The 23,593-nt window shown below is 39.2% G+C and overlaps 2 protein-coding genes across 2 annotated transcripts; both read left to right on the top strand.

The window, feature by feature from the left end:
* Positions 1 to 1,213: 1,213 nt before the first annotated feature.
* LOC148071793 (uncharacterized) lies at positions 1,214 to 1,882 on the top strand. Its single transcript, XM_087799748.1, has 4 exons — positions 1,214 to 1,360; positions 1,470 to 1,511; positions 1,572 to 1,700; positions 1,775 to 1,882. The coding sequence occupies exons 1-4, from the start codon at positions 1,214 to 1,216 to the stop codon at positions 1,880 to 1,882; spliced, it is 426 nt and encodes a 141-aa protein (XP_087655874.1).
* A 6,629-nt stretch (positions 1,883 to 8,511) lies between these two features.
* LOC148071792 (D(1) dopamine receptor-like) lies at positions 8,512 to 9,683 on the top strand. Its single transcript, XM_087799378.1, has one exon. It carries the CDS (start codon positions 8,573 to 8,575, stop codon positions 9,674 to 9,676), a length of 1,104 nt encoding a protein of 367 aa, XP_087655504.1. The 5' UTR covers positions 8,512 to 8,572; the 3' UTR covers positions 9,677 to 9,683.
* The last annotated feature ends 13,910 nt before the right edge of the window (positions 9,684 to 23,593 follow it).

The raw sequence follows: 23,593 nt of genomic DNA, 5'->3' as shown, positions 1-23,593 counted from the left end.
TATATTATAATAGTTTCAATTAATCTGATTCACGCTACTGAAACAAAAGCTCTTTTTAAAGTATTTTTATATTCAACAGCTGCTAACAAGTAAAAACACTGCACATGTTGACTGAAGGGAAGTTTTTAGTGGGAAAAATATAAGGGTTCATAGAGAAATGTTTGATGTTTCAAGATATTATTCAATATAAATTGTTGCAATTTGATTTAATATAAATTTTTCTTTTCAGGAGGGAGTAAATAGAAGGGAACGGATGCTATAAAACAATTGGACGAGTGTAAATGATTCTGTCACTACTTTTAGAATAACTGGAGAAAAGGTGTTTTTCATCTATGTGTCATAAATGTGTAATTACAATGTTGCGGAACCTCCTCGGACACACGGCACATTCAGTTGTTTACAAAACAAGAGAAAGGCTCTTGTTGTGTAAGTTTCTGGTTTTATATTTGTGGTAAAAATTCTCTTAGTACTCTGGGCGGGTGGCGGACATAAAGTTACGTAGTGAAGAACATCCTTTAAAATAATATTGAGATATTGAGTCATGGACCGTTAAAAATAAAACCCTCTTCACAGGAAAATATGAACAAAAAAGTCGTCAAAATGTTACCATTACAGACTTCATATTGCATGAAAAACACAAAAGTAAATAAGTAAACCAGGAAACTCCTGATGATGGTGATTTAAATGTCTTCCTTCAGTTGCCTTAATATGTGTTCAGAGCCTAATGTAGCGGCAATACAACTGTTTGACTGTTTGAATGTCAAGAATGGATCGCCATAAAATCTTTATTAACTGTTGTTTGTCAAATTCACTGAAAATGTTATTTTTGGTAGAAAGTACATTAATATCTGACAAAACCATGAATACAAATGTAAGTATATATAATATTATCTAGTGGATACATTTTAAAAAACAATTGTGATTTATGAGAATTTGTGAGTCATCGGAAATATAAATAAAGATATTGTTGTATATTTTATTATGTGGTAATATTAGAATATTAATTGGATATTAGATATGCTAAAATTACACTTTTTGTATCTACTAAAATTAAATTTAATATTGAGTTATTTAAAGCAGAACGAAACTAAAAAATCCAGCTTTGTCTAACAGGAAATGACCCTAAAGATAGGTGTCACACAGTATAAAAATACAACATCTCATACTTGAGAGAGAGAGAGAAACGGAGATAAAGAAAGTGACTGCCAGAAAGATGAAGTGTCATTTTGTCCTCCTGCTGCTGTTGCATCTCGGTGCCAACGCTGGCAACGCTCAAGACCAGAACCTAACCAACGAGATTATTAGCCGTCTGCAAAGACTGAATGAACTCTACATACAGAAGAACCTCACTCTGACATCTGTAAGTACTTTAAAGAAACTTTAGCAGTAAAATACAGATACAAAAAGTAGATAGGAATTGGGCTAAACTTAGATGGACATTATTTCTTTTTTTCTTTTTTTTTTACCAGACCCTACAGACACCAAACACGAGGTACATACGGAAAAATGTGGTAAGTTATAAAAAGTCTTTATTTAACCAAGTGGTTTCTGATAAATTGGTGTCACTTCAGTTTTTCTGTGTGAACCACGTGGTCAATTTGCTGAAGCGCGCCCTCACCAACGTGACGCTGCTAACAGAGAATCAGCTCCTGGAAGAACTGCAGGGTAACCTGGACCAGCTGCTGTCACGACACACACAGGTCAGCTATCCACACCTGTCCAGTTGCACCTCCAGTGATCTCAGACCTGACACCTCTTTTTTTTACTCTCTCAGGGCAAGTGTGACTCAACTGAAAATCAGTACAGAGGGATTCCGTTCAAGCCCTACATCAACTTTCTGAAGTCTCTGAATGAGACACCAGCACCAAGAAATGGCAAATGAATGTTAAAGCCTGAATTGTCTTTTAAAATTTTATGTCTCTAATTATTTTTTTAATATTTATTTTTAAGTTATTTGTATTTATTTCAACAAATATTTGTCGTCTGTGCTGCAACACTTGCAAAAAAAGAAATCTATTTTTTAACAATCAATGGTTTCGTTTGAGTTATTTTGTTCTAATGTTCACAGCTACTGTGAGATGTGGGTCAAGTCTATGAAATAATATCAGTGACGTCAGAATATTTACCGGTCAAATTCAACTGATCAAAAGTTGACACTTTACATTTTTTTATTTAATTTTCTTTTCAAAGATTTAAATTGTTTTAAATGTTTTAATTCAATATTGTCTATATTGAAAGGTTGCATTATTTTGAACAAGAGAATTTAAAAAATGGAATATCTTCAAAATGGATACATTTAACAGATATTGATTAATATTTAAATTCTAATAATTATAAAAAAAAAAAATTCTAAATGTAATATCTATAATTATTGGCCATTCAATTTTATATAGAAATCTTGGCACTTTTATAGCCACGTTTTATATTGAATTTAAAAGGCTCCCAATTAAAATATATTGAATTTAGAAAATTTAATTTTGTAGTAAGTTGTGTAAGTATTGCTGTTAGACTACATAACTGTAGGTGTGCAAAATAAATCTATTTATGTTGGCAGTATTGAACACAATACACACACATTGACTACTTTGAGTCAATAACAAGCAAATATATGTTGGAAATCTGAGTTTCTAGGGGAAAAACATCAGACGGATGAAAATGTATATAAATTGTATTTGCTATAATATTTGCAAATAAAAGAATCCATTTATTTTTACTAAAAAAGATGCAATTTATTTACAAAGTCTGAAAGTAAAAATATACAAGATTATAAAAATGTGCTGTTGTTTAAAGGCTGATTTAATTAATGAACAAATAATGTGGGAAATCTGTTTGACAAAAACTCAATACAATTGAAATTCATGTTAAGTTCGGTATGAATGAACTTTGATCGACTTGCAGTGACTACGTTAACTGCCTTTAAAATGAATCATCACTTTAAGTGGTAAATTGCGGCCAGACTCCGCGCTAACTAAGTAACCTTGACTCATCACGGTTGTCATCGTTAACCACGTTGTTTACTTCCACTTCACTAAAACTATACTTCAAAATAATTTTCCAGATAAATATTACCATGTGATTTACTCACAAGATAAGACACCAAATATGAGAATGAATATAACATACAAGCAACAAGCCGACACATCATGGGAAAGACTTTTGACACGTAACGATAATGATCAATAAACATACAATATGAAATAGTACTGGAGAGAAGCGTGATTGGATAAATATAGCTCACAATGCACTAACTATCTATTCAAGTTTGACTGAGGATGATAAGCCCTATTCTTGAAGTTTATCTTCAATAAATCTATGGATAAAAGAAATGGCATGTTGTGTTGCACTGAAAAAAACTATGTTATTAAGTGGAGGAAAGAGGAGTTTAAAGAAAAGTGGAAACCTTTTTACATTTCGTAGAAAGACGGGGTGCACTATTACCTGCCTTAAATTGATCCTAATGTCGAATTTTTTATATTTTCTATTTATTTGCAAAGTCTTTTTTATTTGACTTTTGTTTTTTCTGCCTTTAAAAGTTTCTTATGTCAATGTTTGGTGAAAAAAAACATAAAGATAAATAATAATAAAATATACATGTACACTATATACAAAATAATAAAATACAAAAAAATTATTTCAGATTTTTATTTTAATTATTTGTAAGTTTTCACAGGCAACAAAAAAAACATTCAACGATGGTGTGAGGAAAAAGGAAGGAAGCCAGTGATGTCATTAAGGTAGTTTCCTTTGAAGCACAACAGCATGTGTGAAAATCAAATATAATAATAATAAATACAACGAGAGAAAAAACATTTATCGGAATCTTTTCGGGTTAAAAGTTGCAATCGTTCTATTTCTTTTTTCATTTCTGTGGCCTAAATATCCAACAATTGAGTTGGCTCTGAGTGTTTGAAGTGAAATATTCACCAGCTGCTCTGCTCAGCTCAGGTGGGGGAAGGCGCTCTGAAGTTCTGGTCCACTTAAGCCCGACTGCCCCCCGAGAATGAATATGACCTTCTAACTTGTGACACTGCTGTTCCTGCTTTGAAGTTCTAGATCAGACCTGGGCAAAGTGCGGCCCGGGGGCCACATGTGTCCCTTTGACTGTATTAATGCGGCCCTTGTAATGTCAAAGTATGATCATCTATAAATGGTTCTAATGCATTAACAAATGTATTTTGTATTTATTATTCATTTACATTTTCACATAACACGCCCCTCCTTTTTGTGTGTGTTTTTTGTGTATATATTCATCCCTCAAAACCTTTGTTTTAAGTTCAATGAAGAAATGTTTAAAAAAAACAACTCAAAATACATATAAGAATAAAATTGCAGCTTATTTAGCTTAATAAATGTCACGACCTAATGACAAATGTCCTTTTTTTTTAAGGATTTATTCTTCTTTCTTTTTGCTTGACGGCCCCTAACAACATTCACAGAATTTAATGTGGCCCTTGAAGAATTTTAATTGCCCACCCCTGTTCTAGATTCTGTGTCCTATAAAAAAAAATCGTCACCGGAAATGAGAAAGGAAAGACGAGAGGATTCGACAAAACTGCTATTTGACTAAATCAAAAATATAAAAGCTCCGGACTATCACCACAAACGTTTAATTTAACCTGAGTCATCACAGAGTCATTTATTGATGAAGGGAAAAAGCGGGACACTTATGCCGCCCACTGGGTTACGTTAAGTCATTTACATGTCTAGTTTTAACACCTAAATACTTCCCCTTTTGACGTGAGGTCTCTACGCGTCAGCAAGAGAGGAGTTTCGCTACACGCCCGTGTGAAATTACGATTGGGAAATCTTGTATAGTTGTTGTAGACTTGTGGTACGTGTTCAGAATTAGCCATGAGATCACGCCACAAAAAAAAAAAGTTTAATTCGGTTTGAAGATGTAATGAATTAACGATTTGACGTGGAATGATTGTGCAAAGATTAAAAAAGAGGATGTTTTATTTTGGGTGCTTTTAAAGTACCGTAAGAAAGAGGGGAATTATATTCTTGAAAATGTAAATGTATGCCACAAAGCCTTACATCAGGAGTAACAAATGATCTAATGTAGATTAAAATAACTAAAAATAAAAGACACAAATTCTAATTATTAAAGTTAATACAGTATATTTTTATATTTATATTCATTTATATATTAGGGCTTAGTACAATCAATTATATAAAAGTGTCAGAGGGGGCAGTAGAGAGCACAGAGGTGAGCCTGGAAACTGACCTTCATCCCCCTTTCTTACTCTCATTTAAACTCAACAAGACTGTTTGTATTGGGGTGGGGGTTGTTTGAGGACTTGTGCATTTATTTTTTAGAGAAAAGACGAAGCGTAACCAGAGCACAGACCGAGATGTAATACGAGCAACAAGAGGCGCCATGTGAGGCGAGTTTGTTTGTTCCTTTCAATCTGATGCAAGTGCTTTTACTGCAGCAATACTCTAGGAAATAAAAACTATAGCTACTTTGACTTTATAAACTATTTATTTAAAGATTCTCGACATAAATCCATTTAAAAACTAGATTTATATTGTAATAGTAAACATGTGTGCATGATCATAAAACATGAAAATACAACACAAAGGGACTTTATTAGAAAACATTTGTGTGAGTACAAGTATGAAAAACGACAATATATTTCTTAGGAGAAGTCATTTTTTAATATTTTAGATTTAGGATTGAAACAAATTGTTGAAAATAAAAAATGGATTTTGAGTCTGCATTAAATAATGAAGATGTGAAAATGAATGAGAAGAAGAGATTAACTGTAAAATATCTAATATCGCTACAGCTGCAATTTATGGAGAAACAGTATATCCAGGAAATACAGCATCTTGGAGTTTAAATCAGCAAAATCTGAGGCTTTTTATAGTCGATCGTTGCAGCACATCATGAAACCCTTTGTCTGGGTCAGTGGTTACATTCACTTAAATCATCCTACCTGTCCGATTATGAATATCATATGTTTATTGTGTTTCGTGATTCGTTTAGAATCTAATATTCCTTCATTCTGGAATAACATTCAGTTAATTAAAAGCAATTGATTTCAGGGTCCCTGGTGTGAACTCTTCAATTGACCTAAATCTTAGACAATCATTAGAATCAGAATATTTTATTGCCAAACATAGATTTTTTTTGTGGTGTCATTACAGAATAAAATAATGAAACAAGATATTTTGTTATCTTATTGATCTAAACTTGTAAATACACAAGTGGGTTTGGTCAACAACATGGTTGCCATGGCAATACCCCCCTGTGAAAGGTGAACCACTTTTGCAACTGAAAACTGAGACCGAAGTTTCCTCCCTGACCTACACACGCTTCATATACTGCGCACAAATGTTTTACTGTGTCCTTCGAGAACTACATTTGTTTAACACAAATATGATGTTTGTACAAGTCATCACATTCTTCGACACTAATAAAGCGGGTTCACGCGATTTGTTCATCTTCATCTGAGTGTGTGTGTCAGTGTTTGTGTCTGGTTGTGTTTTGCTCAATTATTGGCCATTTACATTTTTTTTGAAGAATGTGGTTTTGTTCAAACAGAGGTTCATTGATGACTCTTAAGGTGTGAGTGCGTGTTTAAGTTGCTGTCTGTCACCATGAACCCTGGGAATTGTTGTGGTGGCAACATAAAATTGCATATAAATAATGAAAAAATGATGAATAAAAAGAAAATACAACAGAATACATTCAACATTCAATTTAATTAAACAATATTCATGATCCGGACAGCATGTGGGTAGAAAGAGTTTAATTTAATGAAGCTTTGAACCTAAAAAACAAGTTCAAACTTAAAGTCTTGTCAATTTATGATGTAAAAATGCAAACAAGGCTGATAATTGAACGAGTTAATATTATTACTATTTAGATTTAATCAATGAAATAATAAAAAAAAAACTAAAACATTACAAGGATATAAGGAAAATTTGAAAAATGAAATTAGGACGAAATATTAAGACAAAAAGTAATACCTTAAACTTTTCATGATGAATTATAAACTATACATGATATGACCTTTAAACCCATTGTCGAAACAAAATATATTAAATTGTAGTTAGTGATATTTATTTTATATATTTATTTTGTATTTAATTTATTTAAATAATCTGCTAGAGAAAATAATAGTATTTATTGTTTAATAAACACAAATGATTGGTAAAGTGAAATATAACATTTACACATTTGCTAAAAAAGATCCGTTGATGTCAGATTGTTCTCGAGTGTTGAAGTACTTTGATGTAATAATGTATAAATATCTCATTTAGAAAAAATAAAATGTTTAAAAAAAAAAGCATCTCTGGTTTGAAACTGCCAATCAAGTGTCCCGGATGATGTCCGGCGACTAAACTATGTTCAACGTGCATGTTTGTGAAGGGAAAAAAAAGGTTAAAGGCTGTCGCTTCCTTCCTGTCAGAAAGACTCAGATCACTGCGAGGTGACAGCTGACATGCGAATCCCATGATGCTCAGCGAGAGTCAGACCCCAGCTTCATCCGTGAGGTCCGATGACGACGAGCCACAGAATTCCACATTCTTGTCAGGACACATGAGTCAGAAATGAAGATGGTGTCAAATGTTTGAGAAAAACCCTGGGTGCAGCTCTACAACCCGACCACAAGATGGCCCAGTGAACCGCGATTTTTTTCTAAAATGAAATAACCTGATTTACAAAATGTAAATAAACAAGGGATATAAAAACATCTTAAAATACCGAGAAGGGGTTCATGAAAAAGTCAAATGAAAAAATAAATAATAATTACATATTTCCATGTCTAATCTGTGCGTAACGCTCGCTGAACGCACCATGACTCCTGTAAGCAAAAAAGCCGCGGTCACGTGGTCTCCATCATTCCTACTTCACTTTCGCCGCTGAATGGCTTCACGTCAGAGCGCCGCTGGCGCACCGAGCCGCCTGTGCGCTCCGACCTCCGCAGACGCGCACTGACGCAGCAGGAGGACGCGCAGAGAAACCCAAGTCACAAGTCACCGAAGGAGACGCGCGGAGGTTCAGCAGCGAGCGTGGACGTTGGACTTGGACGTTTAGTTTCACCCCTTTTTTTTTCTTTTTTTTTTCCGACCCCCCTGGAATATGACATGCATGGAGGAGTTTTTGAAGCTGGAAGAAAACATCTAAAAAACACATACAGGTGTGAAGTAAGTACTGAGGAGATATTGTGTAGCTTTAAAAATATATAAATATATATATAGATTTTAGGTAATGACCAAAAGAAACCAAAAAAAATGTGTTTTTGTTGAATTTAAGTGAGTTTTTTAATTTATATTCTCACTTTCCAGGACTGCTGATGGCTCCACGAAAGACAAACGTGGATCGTTGACACTAAAGAGACCTCATTATTGCTCCGTTGGAATTCAATTACATGCACTTCTGCTCAAACCATGTCCAATCTAATTTCCACAGTCATGGGATTGATGTGCCGATGCGGTGAAAAGCCCAGGCTGGCCGGTTCTTCCCTTCAGACCGTGACCGACGGCTGGAGCGAACACACCTTCCGTCGGGGCGTATGATGTTCGGGCTGTCATGGTGTAGAGTCAGCAGCGCCCCGGCATGGATCCCGTGAACCTCACCGCCGTCGCCGCCGACGACGACAGCGGGTTCTTGGAGGAAGAGGCTTCGTCCAGCCGCATCCTGACCGGATGCTTCCTCTCCCTGCTCATCCTGACCACCCTGCTGGGGAACACGCTGGTCTGCGCCGCCGTCATCAAGTTCCGACACCTGCGCACCAAGGTCACCAACTTCTTCGTCATCTCGCTCGCCGTGTCCGACCTCCTGGTCGCCGTCCTCGTCATGCCGTGGAAGGCGGTGACGGAGATCGTCGGGTTCTGGCCTTTCGGATCCTTCTGCGACACCTGGGTGGCCTTCGACATCATGTGTTCCACCGCCTCCATCTTGAACCTGTGCGTGATCAGCCTGGACCGGTACTGGGCCATCTCCAGCCCGTTCCGCTACGAGAGGAAGATGACACCTAGAGTGGCCTATGTGATGATCGGCGTGGCCTGGACCCTGTCCGTCCTCATCTCCTTCATCCCCGTGCAACTCAACTGGCACAAGGCCCAGACCCCGTCCTCCAACGCAACGGGGACCCAGGCGGGCCGGGAGAACTGCGACTCCAGCCTCAACCGGACCTACGCCATCTCTACCTCGCTCATCAGCTTCTACATCCCCGTGGCCATCATGCTGGCCACCTACACCCAGATATACCGCATCGCCCACCGGCAGATCCGCCGGATCTCGGCGCTGGAGCGGGCGGCCGAGAACGCCAAGAACCGGCACGACAGCATGGGGGGAGTCTCCTCCAGCATCTCCGAGTCGGAGAGCTCTTTTAAAGTGACGTTCAAGCGGGAGACCAAAGTCCTCAAGACCCTGTCCATGATCATGGGGGTGTTCGTCTGCTGCTGGCTCCCCTTCTTCATCCTCAACTGCATGGTCCCGTTCTGCGAGCAGACGACCGGCGGCGACCAGGCGTTCCCCTGCATCAGCCCGACCACCTTCGACGTGTTCGTGTGGTTCGGCTGGGCCAATTCCTCGCTCAACCCCATCATCTACGCCTTCAACGCCGATTTCCGCAAAGCCTTTTCCATCCTGCTGGGCTGCCACAAACTGTATCCAGGAGGCCACAACATAGAGACAGTCAGTCTAAATAAAAAATGACTCATGACTCTCGGAAGTACTGACTCACCCTTAATGTTAAGAGTCGGAGTGTTCTAACGCGGACGCCACGCTCGCCACGTAACTGAGGGATGAAGGGTGACCCTACATGGACCCGTGGTCGCGGGGCAGCTTGTCAGGACCGAGCGGAAGCAACGGTCTTTTGCAACTGACGGCTGCGAGATCGAGAGGAATTTTTGAGATTAAAGACTCGGACGACATTCCCTGCAGCACGACATGTGTCGTCAGGTGTCACGCCATTTTTAAATCTTCACGGCCCCAAACTCCAGTCCAGGAGACATAAGCTTTATGTTAAAAAAAAAAAAAACAGCAGGTCGTCTCCTTTTTTTTTTGATGACACGGGCCAGAAAAGTATTCCTCAAATCTCGCCCCTAAATGTCAAAACAATGCAACTTTGACCAAAATTCACTCGACAGGGCGTCTCATGAATTATTTCTGCTGCACTGCTTGGAGTGGATTTTTTATGGAGGAGTGTCTCGTTTTACTGTGAGTGTCCTGTTTTCTTTTCTTTTTTTTTCCGAGCAGCAGCGTATAGGACCTTATTTTATTTTGTGTGAAAGACAGTCTTTTGGACGTGTCCTGGAGTCTTGAGATGATGAAGGATTTCACTCTGCTGATGATTAAAGAAAGACCTCTTGTTAACGCCAGGTTTGTGGTTATTGTCACGGTATTGAGCATTATCGGGAGGAAACGGAGACGTATGTTTTTGTTCATCAAGGTAATTACGGAGATCCTATAACACGCCTGACATCACTGAAATGGAGTCGCATAAAGCTAGAAACACGAGCGAATGTTGTTAATAAACCAACAGCCGACCAGTCAACACCACTTCAAATCAACCTGAGCACACCTCACATTTCAGGTCACGGACGCACGTGCAAAGAAGAATTCAAAGACATTAAAAGAGAATGATATTTTGTAATGAATTTGATCAGATCACAGCAACACAGTGTTGAGTAGGAACATAAGATTCCATTTACAGTAAGGAGAATGTAGCGTACAGTAGTTAGCTGACAACATGCTTACTGGTCTTAAACTCCACAAATGCTGGTATTATAAATATTTAACTGTTTTTATGCTAACTGGTTAGTACTTGATTGAAGTTGTGAGATGATGTTAGCAAACATTACGTTTGATAAAGGTGTGTTTAGATGGGTTTGCTCAAGAATGTTAAGCTAGGTAGCTTCCCACTTAGCACATGCTAAGCCATTACATGCAGTAGTTCAGCACAAAATAACTCGTTTGTATTATTAAAAAACTATTTTGACAATAATATTTTGATTCTTAAATTAAATTTAGTGGATTTAAGAATAGCTTCACATTTGGTAGCGTTGTAATCAAAAATCTGTATGGCTAGCATAACAAAGCTAAAAATGGTAGCATTAGTAGCTTCTCTGTGAACAGAACCTTAAAATATGTTGGTTTTTTTTTTTTTAACTCCAATTGGTTCTTAAGAAACATCTTAAGACGTTTTTATTTGTTCAGGCTTTTCCTTGATTTTCTGGAATTCCTGTTGTGTTCTCAGTTTTATCTTGATCTTTAAAGTATATACTTTATTGAGTATTGTTTTGATTGTTTAAGCGCTTTGTGACCCTGGTCTGGAAAAGCGCTATACAAATAAAAATGTAGTACATTAAGTAGTTTACCAAACAATTGCATTAATTAGAAATGTTTAATTGAGTTCTTAAATTAAATGAGTTTGAATTTAGCTTCACAGAACAGAACCAGAGAATATCCTCTTCATTCAGTTACTGCATAAATGAATATATTGTTTATATCTCACTCAACTAGTTGTAGTATTCTTGAAAAATATGTTTGATGGACATAACAGAAATAATTGATTTGATTAAAAAAAATGTATTTACATGAATATGAAGTAGTAAAATCTGTCCTATTCTGTTAAATTATACTTGAATGTTATTGTGATCTAATGATTTTAAAATAGTTTTGTTTGGTGAGCAAAACCTCCGAGGGAACAAAAAACATTATCCTCATTTTTTAACTGGATAATTATGTTACTTCTGTTGTGAATTTAAAGAAGAGAAAGAGTTTTATCACAAGAACAAGGTGGCTTGCATCCTAAGTAGTGATGATACAAACATATAAATCAGTTTAACAGATTAAGAGCACTGTCTGCGTGAAAAAGTCTCTGGAATAGTTGTATCATGGTTAGAAAAAGAGCTGAGCTAAAAAAAAACATTCCTTCCTTCTCTTGCCTGTTATGACGAGCGTTAGCTTCAGGTAGTACCTTTAGGAACAAGATCTCTGATCTCTAATTAGTTTCCATAAAATGTTTGTGAAAATGATTAAAATGAGAATCATGACACTCATAATTAAAGAAAAACCCCTTGAGAATTCTGACCTTTAGACCTTTGAAATGTTAACGCTGAAATACTAACACATCATCATAAAGATATTTCACCAGAACCTTCCTCAGTTGGACACTGTTAGATAGTTTGACTTGGAGGGCACTGTTAAAGAAACCGTCTCTGACGCACACACACACACACACACATAAACACACACACACACAGTTGTCCTTTAAAGCCGGTTCTCTCTGGGCCCGGACTGCCCTTGCCCCTGTGAAACCTCCTCCAGCGTTTCCGTGGTGAGCGAACAGCAATTATTCTAACTGACATCATTCAGAGTGATGGCTGAGGTGCAGACGAGACAGGAAGTGTGTTCATGTGTACGTATTCCCATGGTCGATATCACCTGCTCCGGAGTCCCCCACCCCCTCGCACACCTCCAGACTGGCGAGGAGCAGGACTCGTTTCAGCGATCCACCCTTTTTTTTTGTTTTCAGAGCTCTGTACTGTCTTCTCGGATCGGCACGTTGGCCAAGTGATGTCCGACGTAGCAACTTCACTTGATGCTAATGACTGGCCTTGAGGAAATGATTTACTGAGACAGGAAGAGAGAGAGAGAGAGAGAGAGAGAGAGAGAGAGAGAGAAGGAGAGGAAAAGCAGACAAAGGAACAAGAGTCTTATGTAAGTATGAAGAGCGACTCAAAGGATGCCCCGAGAATATCTCTCAACCTAAAAGGATCCCGTTCTCGGTGTAAAACAGCATCAGGGAGAGAAACGCTAACTTTGACGTGTAGCCGATGCTCTTCCGACATGGGAATATCAAACGCAATTAACCTGTTTGCAATATCACTTTGGATAAAACATGGTTTATTCACCAGTGATGTCATATTTGTGCATAATGTTATTCACACAACAGCGCAAGAGGCATTATTCAGAGCGAGTGTGTGTGGGTGACTCGGACCGAAGTGCGCCAGCAGAGATTTGAGCTGACAGACACGAATGCACTTTGCATGTTGAAATATTCTGCCACGTCTGATTCAGTCTGGTGTCCTTGCTGAGGTGAACTGTTGCTCTCCGGCCGCGTCTGACTAATGGAGTGGGACATCCGTGAGACATGCGAGCGGCGGGGCAACCGGGCCCGGGTTCATTTAGGAAACTCAGTTTTTGAGGCCCGGCACTCCGGAGGAACTTTGGCACCGTGACGGGGAGAAAAAAACAGACTCGTGAGGAGTTATGTGACAGTCAAAGACTTCTGCATGGATTACAGCGAAAAATCCATTCTCTCTTGAAAAAGAGATTCAGCTGGTCCAGGTCAAACCCATTATCATCATCATAAAAATATTTAGTTTGATTTATAAGTCTTTGATTTTCAAGTTCTAATATTAATGTTCACTATTTAAGGACTATTTTTGTCATTAAATAATTCATATTCTTCTTAACATAACTTTTCACATTTTGTCACATCGCATTTATAATGTAGTTCTTGTCTCAAATGGAATAAAATCAACAAATTCAACTTTTAATCCTGCTAAAAACATATGTTATTGGTTCAAAACTTCTTTCTGGTGTTTGCTTTAATAGCCATTATAAATTATTCTTGTAACACTTTCTCAAAAGTGATTATTCTCATTATTTACTCCAATCAATATTTTATTGTATCACGCAAAAAAATGGTCTTCAGGGGTTAGTGCTTCACCTCAAAAAGGTCCTGGTTCTAAACCAGGCTGAGGTAAGTCAGAGAGGTCCAGTTCTTCAGTTCCTCTAACAGTCTAGAGGTCTCAAACATGTGGGCCATTATTGTAAGTTTTTATACAGGGACGTTATTTTTGTTTAACGTCAGATGGTTAAGGAATAAAGAGTATAATACAAAACCTAATCGTTTATATAGCTATATTATAGAATGTGGTCAAGATGGAACTATTTTTTTTTTTTTTTAAATACACATACATGAGACAAATTCACAGTAGAAACACACATAAATCCATAAAACATCATATAATGCGGTCCGTTCTCCATAAGAATTGACCTCTGCTGGCCCAGTGGAGACCTGTGTTCTACACGTTAAACCGTGTGTGTGTGAGTGGTTTTCACCTATATGTGATCAGACCGACAACCTGTTCAAGGTGTTCCTCGCCTCTAACTTTTATATCAGACTGCTTCCTCCACCTACGTGCGTTAAGTCGCACACATAAAAACAAGATAATGTAAGTCATGCAGGAAGTCAGCATCGTTCCTTGCGCGGAGAGTCAGCTGTGGCATAAACAGGCGATGATAATTACAGTAAAATGTGCACGACAACATCACCACATGCTATTAATCAATTCAAATATTGATCATCACATGCTGCAGTGGGAATCAGATTAGCTTCTGTATGAACTACATCAACGTTCACACAAGTTATATATTAAGAAATTCCTCAGCCTCATCCAGGCGACCCCTCTCTCTCCGCCCTCCACCCGCAGTCTGTTTACTGTTTGTGCTGCAGGCCGCTGGCAGTGCCGCGTTCGCCGTTCGTCACTCTGGCTCCAGTGGAGAGGACAGACCCCGTGACCCCACCACTGGGAACGCAGCGAGGGGATGTCGGCATCGGAAAGACAGGGACGGTCCCAGAAGCTCTCGAGTAGATGACGCCGGGAAAAAAAAAAGAGAGGAAACCCGTGACGTACGAGAAAAACACTTTTTGAAAAGATTTGAGTTCCTCAGAGAATCTATTTGTTTATCACGAGGATAAAGACAGATTATAATCCGGAGATTAATATAGGAGACAAAATAAACATGTTTGTTTTCAACGACTGACCCAGAGTCACTTGTTTCCTACTGTGAGAAATTGCTTCCTGAGTAAAAGGAATGTTCAAGGAAAATTGGAAACGCTCATGACACTCATGACACTTCACTTGCACGTAAAACAAGACAATCATACAATCATATACTTCAAGTCATCCACATTAGCTGTGTTACTTTACTTGTCTGTTCATTTTCTTCCTCTGAAAAACTTTGATGACAATGATTCAGTTTCCTACAACTTGACGAAATAGATACACGCTGGAATTAGATATCCTGAGTTGGACGACGGATGGATGGATGGATGGATGGATGGATGGATGGATGGATGGATGGATGGATGGATGGATGGATGGATGGATGGATGGATGGATGGATGGATGGATGGATGGATGGATGGATGGATGGATGGATGGATGGATGGATGGATGGATGAATAATGGATGGATGGATAGATGGATGGATTAATTGTTGAATAATGGATGGATGAATATCTGGATGGATGGATGAATAGTTGAATAATGGATGGATGGATGATAGATGGATAGAAGGATGGATAGATGGATAGAAGGATGGATAGATGGTTGGTTGAATAATGGATGGATGGATGGATGGATGGATGGATGGATGGATGGATGGATGGATGGATGGATGGATGGATGGATGGATGGATGGATGGATGGATGGATGGATGGATGGATGGATGGATGGATGGTTGGTTGAATAATGGATGGATGGATGGATGGATGGATGGATGGATGGATGGATGGATGGATGGATGGATGGATGGATGGATGGATGGATGGATGGATGGATGGATGGATGGATGGTTGAATAATGGATGGATGATAGATGGATGGATTAATTGTTGAATAATGGATGGATGATAGATGGATGGATGAATAGTTGAATAATGGATGGATGGATAATAGATGGATAGAAGGATGGATAGATGGTTGGATGGATGGATGGATGGATGGATGGATGGATGGATGGCTGCAAAGTAAGTGCAAATAAAAAAAAGATGCAAACATATTCATAAGAGTATAAATTAGACATCAATAAAATAAATTAGAAGATAAAGTACTTAAATAAAAGGATTCATTCTTTTTCTAGTGACCTACCTACACAATTTGTGTCATTTTATTTATTTTTATTTCTTCTTCTGCAAAACTTGATTAAGTTTCTTAAATACGATGGAAAAGATACCATCCAGATTTAGTCCTGAAAAATGGACGGACGGATGGTTGAATAATGTTTAAATAATGGTTGGATGGATGGTTGAATCATTAATTGATTGATGCAAATACAAGCAATATAGCATACATACATAATGTAAAGTATTAAAAATAAAACCTTCTTTTTAAGGGACATGATAGAAATAAACAGAATCTGGCTCATGATTCTGCCATTATTGAGACTTTCTAAGTTGGTTTATGTCGGAGGTTTAAGCTCTTGTTGTCTCTTCCACGTCTGTTTGGCAGCTGGTGATATTAGGTCATTTGTTTTTTTTGCAGTATTTCGGCCATAAGCTTTGCTAAAAATAAACATTAGGTACCAAAATCCGCTCTGAATTGGAAGCAGGGCCGCGCCATGTCATGGACTGACCTCTGCTGGACGCCTGCCGAAAATAGAGATGAGTTGACGCCGGCTAAATTCAGCACAAATCCAACCAGAGAAAACGCAGACTGATCCGATGCATCAGGCCCACGACTCGTCCTCATCTGTGGCCCGTCACAGTGCCACTGAGGCAGAGCGGTAAACGCCACTGAGGCGTGTAAAACAAGAAGTGAGCCAAGTCAGCGAAAGCACATCAAATTAGACGATGAATAATAAGCTCGATCCAAAACGACGAAAACCTGTTTTTGTAGCAGCGCGGCGGTGCTGTCCACTGCGAGAGGAGCTGGAGGTGAGCGGCTGGTCGGCAGCGACGGCCCTGACTGGACATCGTGTTAACGATGTTGACGCTCGCGCTCGTGGGAGGCCTCCGGGGTGAAATGCGATGATGCTAATGCTAACCAGCGCTGGTGGGGCATTCACCAGAACCCGAATAGAAAAAGAATAACATGCTGTGTTTGTTGACGTTTAGAACCATCAGGTGGTTCAATAATCTTCCTCATTATTCCTTTAAAAAGTAAAAAAAATGTTTTAAACTATTCCTTTACTTAAAATATTATCAGAATATACAGTATGTGTTTTCATGATAACAGTTATGTCACTCTAAGAATAATCCTTATGCAACGTCAGTGTATTTTCCTCCCAAAAAAAACCCCTCATCCCTCCCCATTGACCTCAGACTGCACCTCCCCCGTCTGCCCCCCTTGATCCTTCTGTTTATCCAGCTCCTCAGTCTGACACTGTTTGACTAGACTATTGATGCTACGTGATGCTCTGTATTCCTTAAAATCTGCCTTTCTCTTTCAAGTGAAAACAAACTGTCTTCAGTCACATTCATTCTATTGCAGACACTATCCCTCTCTTCTTATCCTCTTTTTGCGGGGACACCCTGTACATATATTTACATACATTGAAAAAATTGGACTTTATTTCAGAGGCCAATAACTTTGGCAATTCTCTTTGAAATAACCTCAAATTTGCACAGAATGTATCAATAAAGATCAGTATTTTATATTTAAAGTTGTTCAGTCAAGACAGTTTGCAACGTTCCTTCAGTGCAAATGCAAAATTCTGAAGAACCTAGCTAACTGGCAAACAATTTTGGACTTCACAAATGTAAAGAGGAAGGCTGTCTATGCAAGGATAAAGTATCTGGTTGACCATCATCGCCATCGGAAGAGAAGGTCAACAGAGGTCATGGAAAACTCTTGAGTGTTTCGCGAGGAATCGATCGGAAATGAAACCCGAGCGTCTGCAGCTCGTTTTTAAAAGGCTTTATGACAGATGAGCAGATGACAGGCACAAATGTGAAGACACCAGTGTTGACATGCCACGGAAACTTGAAGAAGACGAGTTCGACGAACATCTAATTCATCATATACGTTTAATTATTCATTTTCCAAAGTGATTTCTCTTGAGGACAGCATGGCTCAGCCTGAAAACAGGACAAAAATTAAACATTAAATCTGGATCTTTTATTATTTGACTTCATTTTTTAACTCGGTTTCGTTTGTCATTGAGGTAATCCAATTTCATCTGTCATTCGTTTATAATCTATTTCAAATCCTACCTCGGATTGTTGTGGTGGTCGCTGTTGTCAGCAGGGGGGAATCATCTATCTATCATTTTCCACATGAATTCTACGAAATGGTTGGTTAATCCTGTCTGTCGTCTGGATTAAAAGTGCAGCATAAAAGGTGACCATAAAGAAGTAAAGGAGGATCGATGTAGACCTTTTTGGTTCTTGTCTAGAAGACATCGTACCAAGATGCTTGGGCCACTTCTCTTAATGTAGTCGAACCACGGCTCCTCTATTTGAGTCTTAGACGAATACTTCCTAACCTTTCTTTTTTTGAAGACAGTTAAAGTCATTTTGCTAATCTCTACTTTGCTGTTGTTGTCTGTGAGTTGGTCCCATGAGGGCTTTTCTGCATGACTTCTCATCGGAAGTGCAGTTGCAGGAATTCAATATAGGGCTGTGTTTACAAATTTGTCTCCCGAGTTATTTGTGTTGTCGGGAGAAACAATTATTTTTTGTCAGGATAAAAACCATGACTGTGCTGATAAAGCTGCCTTGTCAGGTCTGTGTGAGGAAACCAGACGGAACACTGGATCTGGGTCTATTTTCGAGAGATGCTTGTCCAACAAAAGCACAGCAGGAGCTTCTTTAACCCTCTGGAAAGTTCAGTCGGGACCGAACGAACAGATGCATGCGCAGACACAGCTGGGAGACTCCGGGCTTTTTTTTTTTTGTGTTTCCTTTAGCGGCTTTGGTATGAATTTTTCTTTCACCTTGTCTGACATGCAGAGCAGAGGACGCCAGTTTTATTTGCGGGAAAGTTGTTCAAAGTTAGCAGCCATCTGTCCTCTGCTCGTCCACAGGACAGGAAACAGGGGCGAGGAATGAAACCCGTGGAGTCTGCCGCGAGTCCCTTCAGGGCTTTACTGTGCATCTAACAACGCAAAAAATTACTCCCAGAGGAAACATCTATGCTCCTTGCTTGACTGTCCTCGCAAGAGGTCGGAGGTGTAGGTTGGCAACAGAGCAGCAGCAGCCCTGGAGCTGAGAGAGAGCCACGACAAGGACACCAGGATGGTGGAAACACGATCCCGGATTACACAGTTGAACCACTGTGTGCTCTCACAGCTACTGTGCCCTTTGTTTACTGAACTTTTTAAACCACAAAACTGAAGTATTAAAGTTTACAGTCATTTTTAAAATCAAAATCAATGTGAAAAAAAAGTTAAAAAACATAGTTCTAACATGTTGTATCCATTAAGTGGGGGTGTCTGTAGGTGTTGTTCTTGAGGGATTAAAACAAGCATGGGGAGGATTTTATATAGTGTAGGTTTTCTTACAGTCTATTGATACATGATCGGGAAAATCTCTGGGTGCATGCAGAAGCGTGAACAGGTTGGACAGATTGATCAGAAAGGCTGGCTCTGTGGTTGGCATGAAGCTGGACTCACTGGTGACAGTTGCTGAGAGGAGATCACTGAACAAACTACTGTCCATCATTGATGATGACAGTCATCCTCTCAACACTGTCATCAGTGAGCAGAGAAGCAGATTGAGCGCACGAATGCTCCTCCCATGATGCAACACTAATAGACTCAAGGACTCATTTATTCCTCGGGCTATTAAATTGTACAATTCTGAGTTCGGGGGCAGGAGTGGAGTGAAAGTATCATGATGTTCTGTTCTATGTTAATCTTTGTATCCTTTGTCTTTGTTGTTTTTCTTTGATCTATGTTCTTTATCTTTAGACTTAGATTGTATCATCTTGTTCTTTCTCTTTATTTCTCTTTGTTCTTGTTCTTATTTTATTTTGATTTCTTTTTTATGAAAAATTGCTGTATTTGCTGTGGCTATTGGAAAAAAAACAATTTCGCGAAGGAGACCTCCTGAGGGATCAATAAAGTTCTACCTTACCTTACCTTAGAAGCAATTGTCTCGATTGGGCATGTTTTTAGGGCAAAGAAAAAAAGCATATTTCTAACGTCAGTTCATGATCTGGGAAACCAGCAATCCATCTGTGCATGTGAAGAAGAAAACCAATCATAGTCTTTGTGTATGTTTACTCTAAACCTAAGAAGGCTTTGTCTTCTGATTGCTCCTGATGATAAGATTCCAGGGTTGAGTCAGTACTTGGGTGACTTAGGTCAGTCTGTCAAACTGAGCCTGAGAAACCTGGGTGTTGTATTTGATAAAGACATGTCTCTTGTTCAACACTGCAGAAAACTGACCAGAAACTGTTTCCTTCAACTGAGAAAAATCTCTAAATTTAGGAAAATGTTGTCGGAACATGATCTGGAGCTTGTAATCCATGCGTTTGTTTCTTCTCGTCTGGACTATTGTAACAGTTTGTTTTCATGTCTTAACAAGAAGGAGTTGTCTCGTCTGCAGTTGATTCAGAACTCTGCAGCGAGAATCCTGCCCCCCTCTAGTAGAAGAACTCACATCTCTCCGGTCCTTAAAACTCTTCACTGGCTTCCAGTTTCTTTCAGGATCAACTTTAAAATTCTGGTTCTTACTTTCAGATCTATTCATGGTCAGGCTCCTCCTTACATCACTGATCTGATCCAGCCTTACACCCCAGCTCGGGCTCTGAGGTCTGTGGATCAAAATCTACTAATGGTTCCATGCACACGGCTCAGGACCGAGAAATCTTTTCAGGCTGTTGCTTTGGAACGATCTTCCTCTCTCTTTGCGCTTGACTGACTCCTTTAAGAAACATCTTAAGACGTTTCTATTTGTTCAGGCTTTTCCTTGAATTTCTCGAACTCCTGTTGTGTTCTCAGTATTATCTTGATCTTTAAAGTATGTACTTTTTTGAGTATTGTTTTGATTGTTTAAGCGCTTTGTGACCCTGGTCTCGAAAAGCGCTATATAAATAAATATTACTTACTTACTTACTTACTTACTCTTGTACTATTTACAATACGTTGAAAAAAATGACACAATTATATAATTCACAATAAACCATTACATTTAGAAGTTAGATAATGATGCATAAAAAATGGTAACAATGGTAGCAAGACCATTGGACAAACTTGGAGTCTTTTGCCATTTTCGCATCCTCCAGATATCGCCGGACTGACGTAATTATTTTTCCATCGCACATGTTTTTGCATACTCTGTAGAGTAAGCGCTCTGAAGTCGTCATGTGAATGCCAATGGTGCATGAGAACATGGCCAAACAAGACAGGCGTGCGCATGCATCGCGGTCATCATACTGGTCGATGCTCATTAGTCCTATGCGTGTGATGGTACATTCAGGTTAAGCCTGTTCAGGTCTCTGAAGACAACCCTCTTTGAAATGCTCGCCTGAACAACAGGCTTTCAATCAAACCCCCCTTTCAGAATCAGAAGAATAAAATTACATTAGAAGAACAGAAAATATGTTTCCTTTGGTGAAGCAGAGGGATCAGGTGATAGATTTCTATAAAAGTATAAATCAGTGACTCTTCATTTTCTCAAGAGAAATCAGTAGAAGCCAGAGACCGTATGAGATCTATACACGGAATGTAACATGTACTGTTTAAAGCTGTCGTTTAAAGAAGTCAATGGAACTGAAGATGTGATTTATAGATCCGAGTCAGTAATCCTCTTATGACGCTTCAACTTATATTGCGGCCTCATTCCACCCTGATCTTCAGCAATCAAAAGCCGGAGTGAACAGCAGGCATCGGCCTCGCTCACTCAGAGAACATATGTCTCCGCGAAACATGGCGACCAATGGGTGGATTAGATGAAGTGATTTGCATCGGCACAAGTCACTGTAGGACCCAAGACAGTCTCAGATATGTGTAGGTGACTTGTATATATATTTTTTAATCATAAAACATTAATTATTTACCAAAGACGATTCAACAAGTCAAATGTATAACATTTTAAGACCAAAAAAGAAACTGTTTACTCCTTACGTTACCTCAGGTAACATACTTTTTACAGGTGAGCCTCAGCATAACCTGATGAGATCGGTCTGAGGCCGAAATCCATTTTTGATTGACAGACAAATTATACAATCTGCAATCTTGAAGTACAAGTTGACAAATGACAAATTTAGAATTGATTTCAGAGACTGTAGCTGCTGGTGTCTGAACCTAACGGTCCTACAAACATCCCAGTTTAACCCTCGTCATCTCAGGGTCAAGGTGACCCAAAGGCCCGACAAAACAAATGTAATCGTTTTAGCTCTTGTGTTACTTTTGGTTCAAGATGAACGACCTCAACCACTGCATGCATATTTCTGGAAGCTAGGGAGGTCATTGTGTTGCCTCGGGTCACATTGACCCTGAGATAACAAGAGGGTTATCTATCAGTGATCACTTTCTCAAAAAGGAAATATGGGTAGAATTGATTTCTAAATAAACAGATGCATTTTTTGATGTAGTGTAAACATTTGCTTTCTCTCCTTGAAGACCAGCAGCGGCCACTGGTGGACACCTTGTGTGAACTGTGTGTAGTGTGTAGTTTGAAACGGAAAAACATTCACGAACATTGTCAGATGTTTATGAAAGTGTGAAACAATGGAAAATGCTTTACTTGGTCAGGCCACATGCTGCCTATATACGGTCAAGAGAACACCCTCGCTCAATATGCATTGATACAGCACAATAGCAGGAAGGAAATAGAGAAACATAGGAAAGAACTTCATTCAATGTCAAGTTCTCTTCCCAGGAGGTGACACCTCAAAGAGGCAGCATCAGTAAGATGGAAGGACGACCTTGCCGCCTCCGTTTCTACGTGGACGGCCTGTGCGGCGGATCTTAGAAGTCAAGACGACATGTGGAGAAAAACTCCATCCAGCTGCTTGTATCCCAGATCTGGATCCGTCAACTGCTTGTGTCAGTTTTACCCTCCTTGACTCCTCACTCTTTTAGTTTTTTTTCCCAATAGCCACAGAAAATACAGCAATTACAATACAATACAACAAAGAGAAATAAAGATAAGATGATACAATCTAAGTCTAAAGATAAAGATAAAGAAAAAAGAAAAATAACAAAGACAAAGGATACAAAGACTAACATAGAACAGAACATCATGATACTTTCACTCCACTCCTGCCCCCGAACTCAGAATTGTACAATTTAATAGCCCGAGGAATGAATGAGTTCTAAGTCTATTTGTTTTGCACCTGGGTAGGAGCATTCTTGCACTCATTCTGCTTCTCTGCTCACTGATGACAGTGCTGAGAGGATGACTGTCACCATCCATGATGGACAGTAGTTTGTTCAGTGATCTCCTCTCAGCAACTGTCACCAGTGAGTCCAGCTTCAACCACAGAGCAGCCTTTCTGATCAACCTGTCCAACCTGTTGACACTCCTCTTGGACACATTCCCACCCCAACACACCACAGCATAGAACACTGGCCACTACAGACTGGTAGAATATGCAGAGGAGCTTCTTGTAGATATTAAATGATCGAAGCCTCCTCAGAAAGTACAGTCTACTCTGAACTTTCTTATATACATGGTCTGTGTTGCAGGACCAGTCCAGTTTACTGTCCAGCCACACGCCGAGGTACTTATAGTTGTCAACTATCTCCACCTCGTCGCCTCTGATGGGCACTGGACGTGGCTTTGTCCTGGACCTCCCGAAGTCAAAGACCAGCTCCTTGGTCTTTGAGGTGTTCAGCTGCAAGTGGTTCCTCTCACTCCAGTCCACAAAGTCACGTATCAGACTC

The sequence above is a fragment of the Callionymus lyra genome, chromosome 9, assembly GCF_982586985.1.
Source record: "Callionymus lyra chromosome 9, fCalLyr1.hap1.1, whole genome shotgun sequence".
Lineage (NCBI taxonomy): Eukaryota > Metazoa > Chordata > Actinopteri > Syngnathiformes > Callionymidae > Callionymus > Callionymus lyra.
The sequence above is the reverse complement of the archived record's forward strand: the minus strand, read 5'-3'. Positions and strand labels throughout refer to the sequence as shown.

Coding starts and splice junctions, on each gene's coding strand:
- LOC148071793 (XM_087799748.1), top strand. CDS start 1,214: ATGAAGTGTCATTTTGTCCTCCTGCTGCTGTTGCATCTCGGTGCCAAC. Junction 1,361..1,469: donor AGAACCTCACTCTGACATCT/GTAAGTACTTTA, acceptor TTTTTTTACCAG/ACCCTACAGACACCAAACAC. Junction 1,512..1,571: donor GGTACATACGGAAAAATGTG/GTAAGTTATAAA, acceptor GTGTCACTTCAG/TTTTTCTGTGTGAACCACGT.
- LOC148071792 (XM_087799378.1), top strand. CDS start 8,573: ATGGATCCCGTGAACCTCACCGCCGTCGCCGCCGACGACGACAGCGGG.